The 10,777-nt window shown below is 55.2% G+C and overlaps 5 protein-coding genes across 5 annotated transcripts; 3 read left to right on the top strand and 2 right to left on the bottom strand.

The window, feature by feature from the left end:
- Positions 1-323: 323 nt before the first annotated feature.
- On the bottom strand, positions 324-1,670 carry AB675_8232 (uncharacterized protein; the record flags this gene model as incomplete). Its single annotated transcript, XM_018148662.1, has 3 exons — positions 324-1,266; positions 1,420-1,595; positions 1,645-1,670. Coding segments are annotated over 3 exons (1,145 nt in total), but the record flags the coding sequence as incomplete, so codon positions are not given.
- Positions 1,671-3,191: 1,521 nt separating this feature from the next.
- Positions 3,192-4,502, bottom strand: AB675_8233 (E3 ubiquitin-protein ligase MARCH5; the record flags this gene model as incomplete). The annotated part of the gene is made up of 1 exon (XM_018148663.1): positions 3,192-4,502. The coding sequence occupies one exon, from the start codon at positions 4,500-4,502 to the stop codon at positions 3,192-3,194; it is 1,311 nt and encodes a 436-aa protein (XP_017994255.1).
- Positions 4,503-4,800: 298 nt separating this feature from the next.
- Positions 4,801-6,330, top strand: AB675_8234 (Galactokinase; the record flags this gene model as incomplete). The annotated part of the gene is made up of 1 exon (XM_018148664.1): positions 4,801-6,330. The coding sequence occupies one exon, from the start codon at positions 4,801-4,803 to the stop codon at positions 6,328-6,330; it is 1,530 nt and encodes a 509-aa protein (XP_017994257.1).
- Positions 6,331-7,483: 1,153 nt separating this feature from the next.
- Positions 7,484-9,533, top strand: AB675_8235 (putative sterigmatocystin biosynthesis monooxygenase stcW; the record flags this gene model as incomplete). The annotated part of the gene is made up of 4 exons (XM_018148665.1): positions 7,484-7,583; positions 7,645-7,744; positions 7,797-8,196; positions 8,250-9,533. 4 exons carry the CDS (start codon positions 7,484-7,486, stop codon positions 9,531-9,533), a joined length of 1,884 nt encoding a protein of 627 aa, XP_017994256.1.
- Positions 9,534-10,065: 532 nt separating this feature from the next.
- AB675_8236 (uncharacterized protein) lies at positions 10,066-10,769 on the top strand (the record flags this gene model as incomplete). The annotated part of the gene is made up of 2 exons (XM_018148666.1): positions 10,066-10,252; positions 10,432-10,769. Coding segments are annotated over 2 exons (525 nt in total), but the record flags the coding sequence as incomplete, so codon positions are not given.
- Positions 10,770-10,777: the final 8 nt, after the last annotated feature.

The raw sequence follows: 10,777 nt of genomic DNA on the forward strand, positions 1-10,777 counted from the left end.
CCGACTCACCACCAGTCGGTGTGGCTCAGGGCAAAGGCGAGCGAAGCGAGCGATTTCCTGGTCGCGCCGCAGGCGCGTGGGCGGGTGGGGGAGGTGGTGGGGAGGGGGTGGCTCGCGAAGCGAGACACTCCCTCCACACCGCCTCGCCATAGAAAAGGGAGGGTTGAAGTGTGCGAGGTGGGAACCCTAGTCGTGGAGCGCAGAAGGTCTGAAAGGCAGTAGTCGCTGCATGGTCTTAGTTCTGTTCTCTTGTACCGTATACGCAGGCTCTGCCGCAGTCCTACTACCAACAGAACAAACTAGGATACCACAACAGCACTAACAGTGCCCCTTCTGGGCGCTTCTTGCGCCATAGATCCTGGCAGAAGAGCTCGTAGATTGCGACGAGGTGCGTTGTTGAGGCGGCGTTCGTTGCGCTGCTAGTCGGCCTTCGAGAGGGACGAGCGAGTGTCGGACTGCGCTTCTGATTTGTTCGCGATGGCCGTGGTGGTGGCGGCATCACGCTGCTATTCCTACCGCTGGGTGTCGCCAGATCAGACGGTGGCTGAGACGCATTTGCTGCTGTCGCTGTCGAAGCTCTTCGCATCCTTTGATCTGAAGTCTTTTCACACCCAGAAGACGCCATCAGACTCTCAAACACATTCGGCAGTAAAGCATAGAGCCTCCCCCTCGGATCGCTCACCCCACCCTCCAGCTCCTCTCTATATCTCACCCTTCCCAACTCCCCCACAAACCTCAACACCATCCCACCCACCTCCCCGAACCCAGCTTTAAAACAAGCCCCTACCGTCTTGATCACCACCCCGATCCCATTTGGATGGTCCGACCGCACGACTTCATCCAACCCAGCAAACGCACGATCCAAGATCTGGCCTGCTAGGTAATACTCGCCATCGCGGAGGCGCTGGAGGGCGGAGAGGGTGAGGTCGTAGCTCGTGTCGAGGCTTCTGTAGTCTGGTGTTCTCCGGCGTTCTCCTCGATGGGACCGCTGTAGTTCAGTGGGACGGATGCGCATGGCTGGGTAGGTCAGGTTCGGGAGGCTGCTGCGTCGGTGTTCCCGGATGGGTGAGCGAGCACGGGGAGAGGAGGGTGCGGACTTTGAGGGTGGGGAGGAGGAGAGGGTGTAGACGTCTCGGTCGAAGAAGCTGTGGAATAGTACGGAGGTGTAGTGGAATAGTGCGCGAAGGGTTTCGTAGTCGGAGGGGGCGGTGATGGCGGCGGAGAGGGTGGTGGGGAGGACGATGATGCGGATTTCTGGTGAGAGACCTGGTGTTGGTGTTGGGTGGCTTGGAGCGCGTCGCTTGGGAGGCGACGAGGCGATGTGCCTATTGACGTCGTCGTCGTCCTCATCGTCGGACAACGAGGCGTCGGAACGAGAACGCTTCCTTATCGGACGATAGCCTGATTGTTGCTTGGTACGCTTGTTAAACCGTTCAAGGTTCGCCACGTCGACAAGCCAACCCCGCGAAACAAAGATGCATTGCTGCCCTAGAGCGGTCCGTCGACGATGTTCGCGCAGGATCGCTTCCGCCTCAGCTCGCTTGACGTTCTTATCGAGACCCCATGCGGTGATGCGGTTTTTATATTGCTTCTTGCTGGATACAGTCAGTGGCCTGGTCCTCGAGGGACTTAAAAGGCGCTCACGATGCACGAAACCCCCGTTCTGCCATCTCCTGCATCACTCGAGGCAACGTCCAACCGCGATGGCGATAGAGATCTGTGATCTCGCTGCGACGTGCAGCCCACTCAGCTGGCGAGATGTGGCTTGCGGCAAGTTTCTTCGACGTTTGAGGCTGATCTCGTGCTTTTGAACAATCTTCGACCATTCCCGGTCAAAGGCAGGGTGTATGCTGCATGATCAGATTCATGGGAAGGCTGGCCAGGCATCCGCGATGGGAAACTGGATATTCGAAAGAAGTCGCAATGATGAAGCGGTTTTGAGACGCTATCTTGACCAGGAGAAGGTGCAAAGTCTGCTTCCACGTCCATATCGAGTCCAGACCTTTGATCCGGCTGCGCCTGCCATCCCCAAGGATCACTTGTCACCAGGCCTTGCTCGAATCTCACAGGAGAATCATAAATCATACTTGCCGCGCTCTGGCTCCACGAATGTCGCGTCGTAGCAAGACATCTCAAAATGTTATCAAGGTACTTGTCCCCGTCTTATCTTGCACGAGCAATCAAGAGTCTCGATCTCCCGCTCGAGGTTCGCAGTCATGACAAACATTCAACCGATCCTCCGGCCGAGGCAGACTTTGCCTGGAGTTGCGCCGGTCTGACGCTAAGCATCCTTGCCTTGTCGGCTATTGGGAACACAGCGATCCGATTCGCTGCATCGATATGCACAAAGGTTCCTGCAATCGAAATCAGGCAAAACTCCTGGCGTGTGCCGTCAACGCCGGTCAGAACTCCATGATCTTGGTCGGCGAAGTGTCTTGGTACGGATGAGGCCGTGCTCATGAGTGATGTGCTACATGTCTGTAGCGGAACTAGCCACTACGCGCGGAAGAAGCCCCAGGCTCTATGCTAGCGTTTGGAAGCTGCTTAGTGACCGTATTGGTGGGCGATGCCTCGGATCAGGTGTGATGACGGCGTGCAGAAAGTGGAAGCACAATCTTCGATTCCGTGCAGCTTCAGACAACCTGGACCAGCAGGCTTGGCAGCTCTGGCGGGACAGGAGCGTTAGTTGTCGATAGTCACGGGCACTCGGGGGCAGCAGCGTTATCGTCATCTCCCATTCAAGTAAAAGTACATGAGCAGCAGCTCATGGAACGCTGGTAAGCAACGGCGCTCCGACCAGCTTTCGACCCAGACGTCAGCATGATACGCTGTACCTGCGAAAGTGATTCCAGCGCAGCATAATGAACCGGATTTGGCCACGTCTGAAATGTGTGAGTCGAGTATCGCTAATATCAGCGCGTCAGGATATCTATGAATGCGTCCTATGTGTCCTGTGTCCTTTCGGTGGCCCCGTCTTCTGTTCTGGAATTCAGACCAGATAGCTCATCTCGGCCTTCGTCTCTGCTGAGTCGAATCATGCTGCGCATTGTGCTCGTTGGAGGGCGCATGTTCCATGTGCGGGCCTGGCCCGTCGGGGGAAAGCTTGTTGTTTAAGTCGAACAGGATCAACCGGGGCGCGTACCACGATGGACCAGGCCATCAATAAGTGTAGAAGTCGACCTGAAGGAACGTCATGACCCATCCAAGTACCTCTTTGTCTTCTTGTCGTAGTCGACAACTCTTCGCTGCTTATGAGACTGCGCTTGTTTCCACCTCGAATAAAGCAGCAGAGCATCCTTCAACACCAGGAAGATAGCACCACCAACCACACTCCTCCCCCATTGACTCTGTAGTAGACCAGGACGTTTACCGAACCTGAAGAATGATCCGGGTAGTGGACTCGTCCAGGACTTGGGAAGTGCGAGATTGAGAGCATAGCCCATGGCAGCTGAGACATATGGAAACGCCAGCGCTCCAAGAAGGTTACTTCCGAAGCCGAGGCCGTCTACAATTTCGCCGATCTGGTGAACGTGCGCTTGATTGCCGTTGTTGCCTTGCTCGGGATTGGCTTCGCCCTCGTTACCGGCCTCGACGGCTTCGGCTTGTACTTCCACCTCACCGTCTCCGATATCGACCTGTAGCTCAAGCACGATCTCGGCCTCTTCAGCTTCAGCAATAGCGTTCTGATTCGCGATTTCTTGTAGGTTGGCTTCTTCGGTGTCAATGGGCTGTGTTGCCTGCGGCTGGACGGCTTGGATCATGCGCTTGTTGAATTCCCCAAATAGCTTCTCGTATGACCAATTGTATATTCTGCGAACCGTGGGCAAGCAGATGAAGACCGTGCTTGGTAGAGGCGGCCAGATGGTAAGGTCGAGCTGGAATCCATGCTGGTTGATTTGTGAATAGAGCAGTGCAAATGTGCCGGTGTGGAGTACAGGATCTGCGTATCGCGTGCGTGCAGCGATGAGGTTGAGCGGAATCAGCGGATAGAGACAGAGCTGAATCGTGTTCGACTGCAGGAAGATACGTGCTGCCTCGTCTGGTCCGAACACGAAATACATGGATTGAAAGCCATGAGCCCATGCGCCCGTCGTGATCATTCCAATGATGACGCCGGCGAGTCCTGGTAGTGTCGCTTTAGCGAAAGCGCGGTCGAGCGCCTTGACGACATCTAACGCGCGACTTGACGGCCGTGCCACTTTGATCTCTGTCTTGCATTGTGGGCAACGGATGGTGGTGTCGCCTCTAGGCTTCTTCTTGGGGTTCTCGACGTCTGCAATCCAGTCCAGATAGCATGCTTCGTGCCCGGTCAGGGAGCACGTACATGGCGACCGCCAGACTGGAGGGTTGTTCGGATCATCCTCGTCTTGTGTACCCAAACACACCCAACACTTTTTAGGCGTCAACGTTGACTGTCGTGTGAGAGGGACGGGTCTGCTAGGCGGCGGCGACTCGTCGTCTGGCTTGTCGAGTAGGACAGGCTCAGAAGTGTCCGAGCTCATGTTCGGTGGTGGCAGGCTGTCGTAGCCAAAGACACGCGCGACCGAGGAGGAGGCTATCGTGGACGGACGAGTGCAGTCGCGAATGAGATCATTGCTCAATAGCCACTTTCTGCCGAGGTTCCCCGAAATGGCAACAAACTTGAAGCAGACTTCAATGCCGACACCCCACTATTCGTTTTCCGCCTTGAACATCGCTATTCCGCCCACCTCGTACGAAGTACAAGTAAGTGTGAAGGAATCTCTGGCATGGAAAAATCTGACGCGATCTGAACCATACCGCGAACATTGCATCGTCGATATGGCCGAGGTGCCTTGGGTCGATAGCCTGGAGGAAGTCTACGGCGATGGCACCACTTCTGGCATTCCCACAGAATACGAGCAACGATTCCAGAACTTGATCAAATCATTTCAGCAACAATTCGGCAAAAGGCCTGACTTTGTCTCCCGAAGTCCAGGAAGAGTCAACATCATCGGAGAGCACGTTGACTATTCCCTGTACAACGTGTTACCTACAGCAGTCATTAACGACGTTCTCATCGCAACTCAGGTGCTGGAGGGCGAGGATGGCCACATGACTATCGCGAATGTCAATTCATCCAAGTATCCGACGGAGGATACAACAATATCTGGCAAGGTCGTGGTCGACAAGGAGAACCACAGATGGAGCAATTATTTCCTGGCCGGTGTGAGTGGATCGCTCGAATCACTGCGCCGGAAGCACGGTGAGAATTTTGTACCGAAAGGGATGAAGGTTCTGATAGACGGCAATGTGCCTGCTGGAGGAGGTCTTTCAAGCAGCGCTGCATTTGTATGTGCCTCAGCCCTTGCGATTATGGCTGCCAACGGCCACAACGTGTCTAAACAGGACCTATTGGATGAATGCATAGTCTCAGAAAGGAGCGTCGGCGTCTACTCCGGTGGCATGGATCAGGCAGCGTCAATCTTCTCACAACGTGGCTACCTACTTTACTGCCGATTCTGGCCCGAATTCGCCGCAGAGCATGTGCCTGTGCCAAAGTCAAATCCTGAATTCGCAATCCTGGTTGCTCAGTCATTCGTCACTTCAGACAAAGCTGTCACTGCGCCAAAGCACTACAACCTGAGGGTCGTCGAGGTCACTCTGGCATCAGTCGCGCTGGCGAAGCTTTTTGACCTCACACTCAATCCGGACAAAAGCTCACTTGGCTTCAGCCTTCGCAATTTCCAAGAAGAGATACTGAAGAGGGAAGGCAAACTTCAACAGCCACAAGAGGAGCAGGTGGATGCTGTGATCGAAATGATAAGGTCTAAGCTCGATAAGGACGCCTACACGCGCGAGGACATCGCCTCGATTCTGGAGATATCCGTCGAGAATCTCGAGAAGGAATACATGTCGAAGTTCCCTGTTCAGGCCGATGCATTCAAGCTCAGGCAGCGAGCGCTTCATGTGCTGGAAGAAGCTCGTCGAGTGCTGTCTTTCCGAGAAACACTGTCGCAGAGCGACAGCCTCGACCAGGACAAGCTGTTGCGGCTAGGCGAGCTCATGAATACCACCCAAGAGTCCTGCGCCAATGTCTATGAATGCAGCTGTCCGGAGATTGATGATATATGCTCCATCACGAGGAAAGCGGGAGCATACGGAAGTCGATTGACTGGTGCGGGATGGGGTGGCTGCGTCGTGGTCCTGCTACCAACAGACAAGGTCGAAGCAGTAGTAGAGGCTCTGAAGAAGGAGTACTACTCCAAGCAGTTTCCCGACATGTCACAAGAGAAGCTGAAGGAGGCAATTGTGATCAGCAAGCCCGGGCAAGGCAGCAGCGTCATTCATGGAAAAGCATTGTCGGCATGAAAAGGTCTTAGTGCAGGGGTTCCGCCAGAGTTCAGCATCGCCATAGCTGTTGTTAAGCTTGAGTCATGACATTGTGAATGGTCTACTATTGCTATTAGCTAGACCGACAAAGGGTCATCAGTAGGAGGTGCAGCCTGATTATCACCGCCCTGTGTACTGTTAGCAATTGTCTATCGGCGCCTCTCGCAATTGCTTGCATCCATGGGAGTCGCTCGCATGATGGCTGATTTGGTCAACTGGCTCCACCTAACGTCCTCATTGACATGACTGACGCCTTCATCAGGCGTCCACGACAGACATCCAAATTCACTCTCTTCGAACTTGAAAGTGACGGCAAGTCCCTCTGAGCGTGACCGCAAGGGCTGATATATCAGCTGTTGGGCCAGCTTCACAGCACGTCGGAATTTCCAAGGCGTGGGCAAGATCTGGACCTTCTGTCCCCCACATTTACTCCCACACCTCCGCCGACTCGACCACCGGGTTTCACCCATTTGCCCGGCGTCCTGCGCCTGCACATGAACTTTTTCTCGCAGAAGGTTTGCAGGTTTGCTCTGTCCCTCGATTTCTTTCGCACATGGCTCGCGGGCAACAAAAGCCGTCCGTCACAACCGACTTTGCGGCAAAGCGTGGCCGCAAAGGGTGGGCGTTTTCCGCAGATCACAGCGCGGTCCCGTTGTTTCTCCAGGTTTGTCGACAACGTCACCACAAATGCGGTATCACCGAAACCGCAACGGAGGCTTCTAGATCACCGGCAAATGGAGAGTTTAGACCGAGGAGATCTCCCACTGTATGGACGGCCATGTGCGGACATTTCGCCTGTCGAGCAAAGGTAGTAACAAGGTCTGTTTCCGCGTCCCCATACTCGCCCACCCGGGGCGAATGGTGTCGTGATCGTACCCCACTGCAAGTCCTGTTAAGTAGACGCGAGTGCCGTGGTTCTTGTGTTTTGAGGCAGGAGCGCATTCGTATCTGCTGAATACTCACCTGTGCTTGCTTTCATTCACTGTTCTGCCGTCACACCGAGATTCTGCTGCCTTTTCGCAATTCCCATTCGCACACGGCCACCAGAACCTCACGAGGTCGCAATTGACGGCAGTCACGCAACTCCTCTATCGGCATCTCTCCCCGCTCACCAGACGCTCGAAGAGCAGCCATGGGCTCTCTGGAGTACAGGCTGGACAGCCAGTATAGTGATCCAAGAATATCAGAACGATCTGTAGACCAGCCACGACCGATCAAGGTCATCTATGTCGGTACGTCATTCCGACCACTTGTGCACTTGACCAGTGGAACACATTCACTAACTTGGCGCAGGTGCTGGGATATCGGGAATCAATGCAGCGATCAGGTTACCACAGCTTATGCCTGAGGGCTCACTGGAGCTGGTAGTCTACGAGAAGAACGCCGACATAGGGTGAGCGAGATGACCGCTTTCTCGCTTTAGCTCCAACTAACAATTGTGACAGAGGGACGTGGTTCGAGAACAACTACCCAGGCATTGCCTGTGACATACCAGCACATTCATACCAGCTCAGCTACGAAAGCAGCTACCAGTGGTCAAAATTCTACGCGACTGGTGGGGAGATCCAGAAGTACTGGCTGCGAGTTGTGGAGAAGTATGGCGTGCGAAAGTATATGACATTCAACCACCAATGCATAGAAGCACGCTGGAACGAGCGGACGTCGAAATGGCACGTTAAATTTCAGAAAGTGGGAACGGATGAGGTGGTCGAGGATATCGGCGATGTCCTGTGCACTGGTACGGGTGTGTTGAATGACTGGAAGTGGCCAGATATTCCGGGGCTGCATGATTTCAAGGGCATCAAGGGGCACAGTGCGAATTGGGATACATCCACTGATCTCAAGGTGAGATCGAGTATCGCAGACCTGGCGTAGCAAGCAGCTGACATGATGCACAGGACAAGAACATCGCTGTGATCGGAGCTGGCTCATCAGGAATCCAGATCGTTCCAGCACTGCTCCCCCACGTCAAGCACATGGATCACTACGTCCGCGGCCGGACTTGGATCGCCGCTTCATTCGGACACGAGCTAGTCCGAGAACGAAACGACGGCGCAGACGGCAACTTCGCCTACACCGAAGAGGAGAAAGCTCTGTGGAAGAAGGACCCAAGTGCATACATCAAATACCGCAAAGCGCTCGAATGCGGCATGCAAGGTGGCTACGCCGTCACGCATCGCGGAACAAAGGAGCACACCGGTGCCTGGAAGGCCTTCGAGGAGGAGATGAGGCAACGGCTGACCAAGAAGCCCGAAGTCGCTGAGAATCTCATCCCGAGCTTCCCACCTCTGTGCAAGCGCCTGACCCCCGGTCCTGGCTATCTCGAGGCGCTGTCCGACGACAAGACCGATGTCATTCCCGACAAGATCGACAGAGTTGATGCCGAGGGAATCTGGACTGTGGACGGGAAGCACCGTAAAGTCGACGCGATCGTATGCGCAACGGGCTTTGACACCAGCTTCAAGGGCCGCTTCCCCGTGTACGGCATTGATGGCAAGAACCTGCAGGATCGCTATGCACAGCGACCGGAGACTTACCTCTCAATGGGCGTCGACGGGTTTCCCAATTACTTCCAGAGTCTGGGGCCTAATGCTGGCGTCGGGAATGGCAACTTGATCATCATTATTGAGTCTGTCGCTGCATACATGGCGCAGATCTTCACTAAGTTGGCAACGGGTAACACCCTTACGATCATGCCCAAGAGGAAGGCGGTGGAGGACTTCACGAACTACGCCGATGCGTTCTTCAAGCGGACCGTCTTCAGCGCTGAGTGCAATAGCTGGTACAAGTCCAGCCCGCCCGGCACGAGTCCAGAGGACAGGAAGAGGGGGAGGATTTCGGCGCTCTGGCCGGGTAGTTCGCTGCATGCGGTGAAAGCGTTGGAGAAGGTCAGATTTGAAGACTACGATATGACGACGGTAGATGGGAATGATTTTGGGTGGTTTGGTGATGGGTGGACCAAGGCGGAGAGGGAGGGGGATAAGGAGGGGTTGAGTTGGTATATCAATGGGACAAGGTTTGTGGAGGATGATGTGGTGAAGGATGAGGAGAGGGAGGCGAAGAGGCAGAAGATTGATGAGAGGGCACCGGAGCCGAATAAGCCTGAGGTCACGAAGAGTGGTGTTGTGGTCTCGGACGCGGTGCATGTTCCGACGATTCCCAATGGGGTGGCTGCGACGTGAAGGGAACGTTATACCTTCATGGACGAGGAGTGAATATACCTGGGTAGCACATTGAGACTTGGTTCCACGATAGGCTAGTCTTCTGAGTCGCCAGATGAGTCGCCGTGCTGAGGAGTACCTATCCTGCCGCTGGTATGTAGATATATTCGTAGTCGACCTCGCCGATACAGAAGAGAGGCCTGCACCAGAGCAGGTCAAATCTGGGCAACGTTCCTTCGAAGCAGCCATCACATCAAAGTCAATGGTTCTTGATCATACAGCGACGGCTTCGCAGCCAGATTAGTGAAGATGTGAAGAGAAGGAAGCACTGCAAGACGTGTCAACCGGCGCCAAAACTGAACCAGGCTGCGCAAGGCTCGCGGCCAGAAAATCGGAGCTCGTTTCGACTTCACCTTCACCTCGATCCTCAGCAGCCTCGACCGCTTTCCCTGCGTGCAAACCGCCCGACTTTTCACTGTCGTGTCCTGGCATCTAAAGAATCAGCACGCTTGCTTGCTACTTTGTGATACCGCCGCTGCCGCGGATAAAGTCGATGCAGCACACCTCGATACGCGCCGCGCTGGCGCGAGTGTTCCAGATCCCTCTGCGACCAAGTGCACAATCAATACAACATGCTCGGTCGCTGCCGTCGACTAGCCCTTCACTGAGATCGTCGTTCTCTACATCAGCATCATTACAAGCCAAGAAAGGCGGGAAGGTGAAGCGGGATCCGAAGATCAGTACGTTCATACTCCTCGACCGCGGCACACACAGCTGGGTCTCATGATCCGACTGCCGTACTCTGCGGCAGGATATGGCTCTGGCGCTGCGCAGATGTGCTCTGCTCTGCTTGGCTCCGCCTTCCGATTCCTCCGTACACCATCCTCTCACATGCACGCCCTGCTGACCACACAAACAGCCGCAATCCGCCATTTCCTCCACCACCCCACAACCCTCACCCCACGGCCCCTGCGCTTCTCCCGCAACCGCGCCCTCCGCCACTGGACGATCCGGCGCGCGTGGTCGCTCTTCTACCACAACCGCCGTTTGAGTCGACAAGCCGAGTTGATGCGTCAATACCAGTCCATGGCGTCGGCGAATGAGGAGTTGAGGACGGGAGTGGGGGATGGAGGGAAGCTGTTCAGGAGGGGGATGATGAAGGTGGGCGTGTGGAGTATTCCGGAGAGGGGAGGAGGGGTGCCGATTGAGTATGCGCGGCCGTTGACGGAGTGGGTTGGGACGGTGGGCGGGTTGGGGGTGGGGAG

Source organism: Cyphellophora attinorum, assembly GCF_001299255.1.
Source record: "Cyphellophora attinorum strain CBS 131958 chromosome Unknown Contig71, whole genome shotgun sequence".
Taxonomy (NCBI): domain Eukaryota; kingdom Fungi; phylum Ascomycota; class Eurotiomycetes; order Chaetothyriales; family Cyphellophoraceae; genus Cyphellophora; species Cyphellophora attinorum.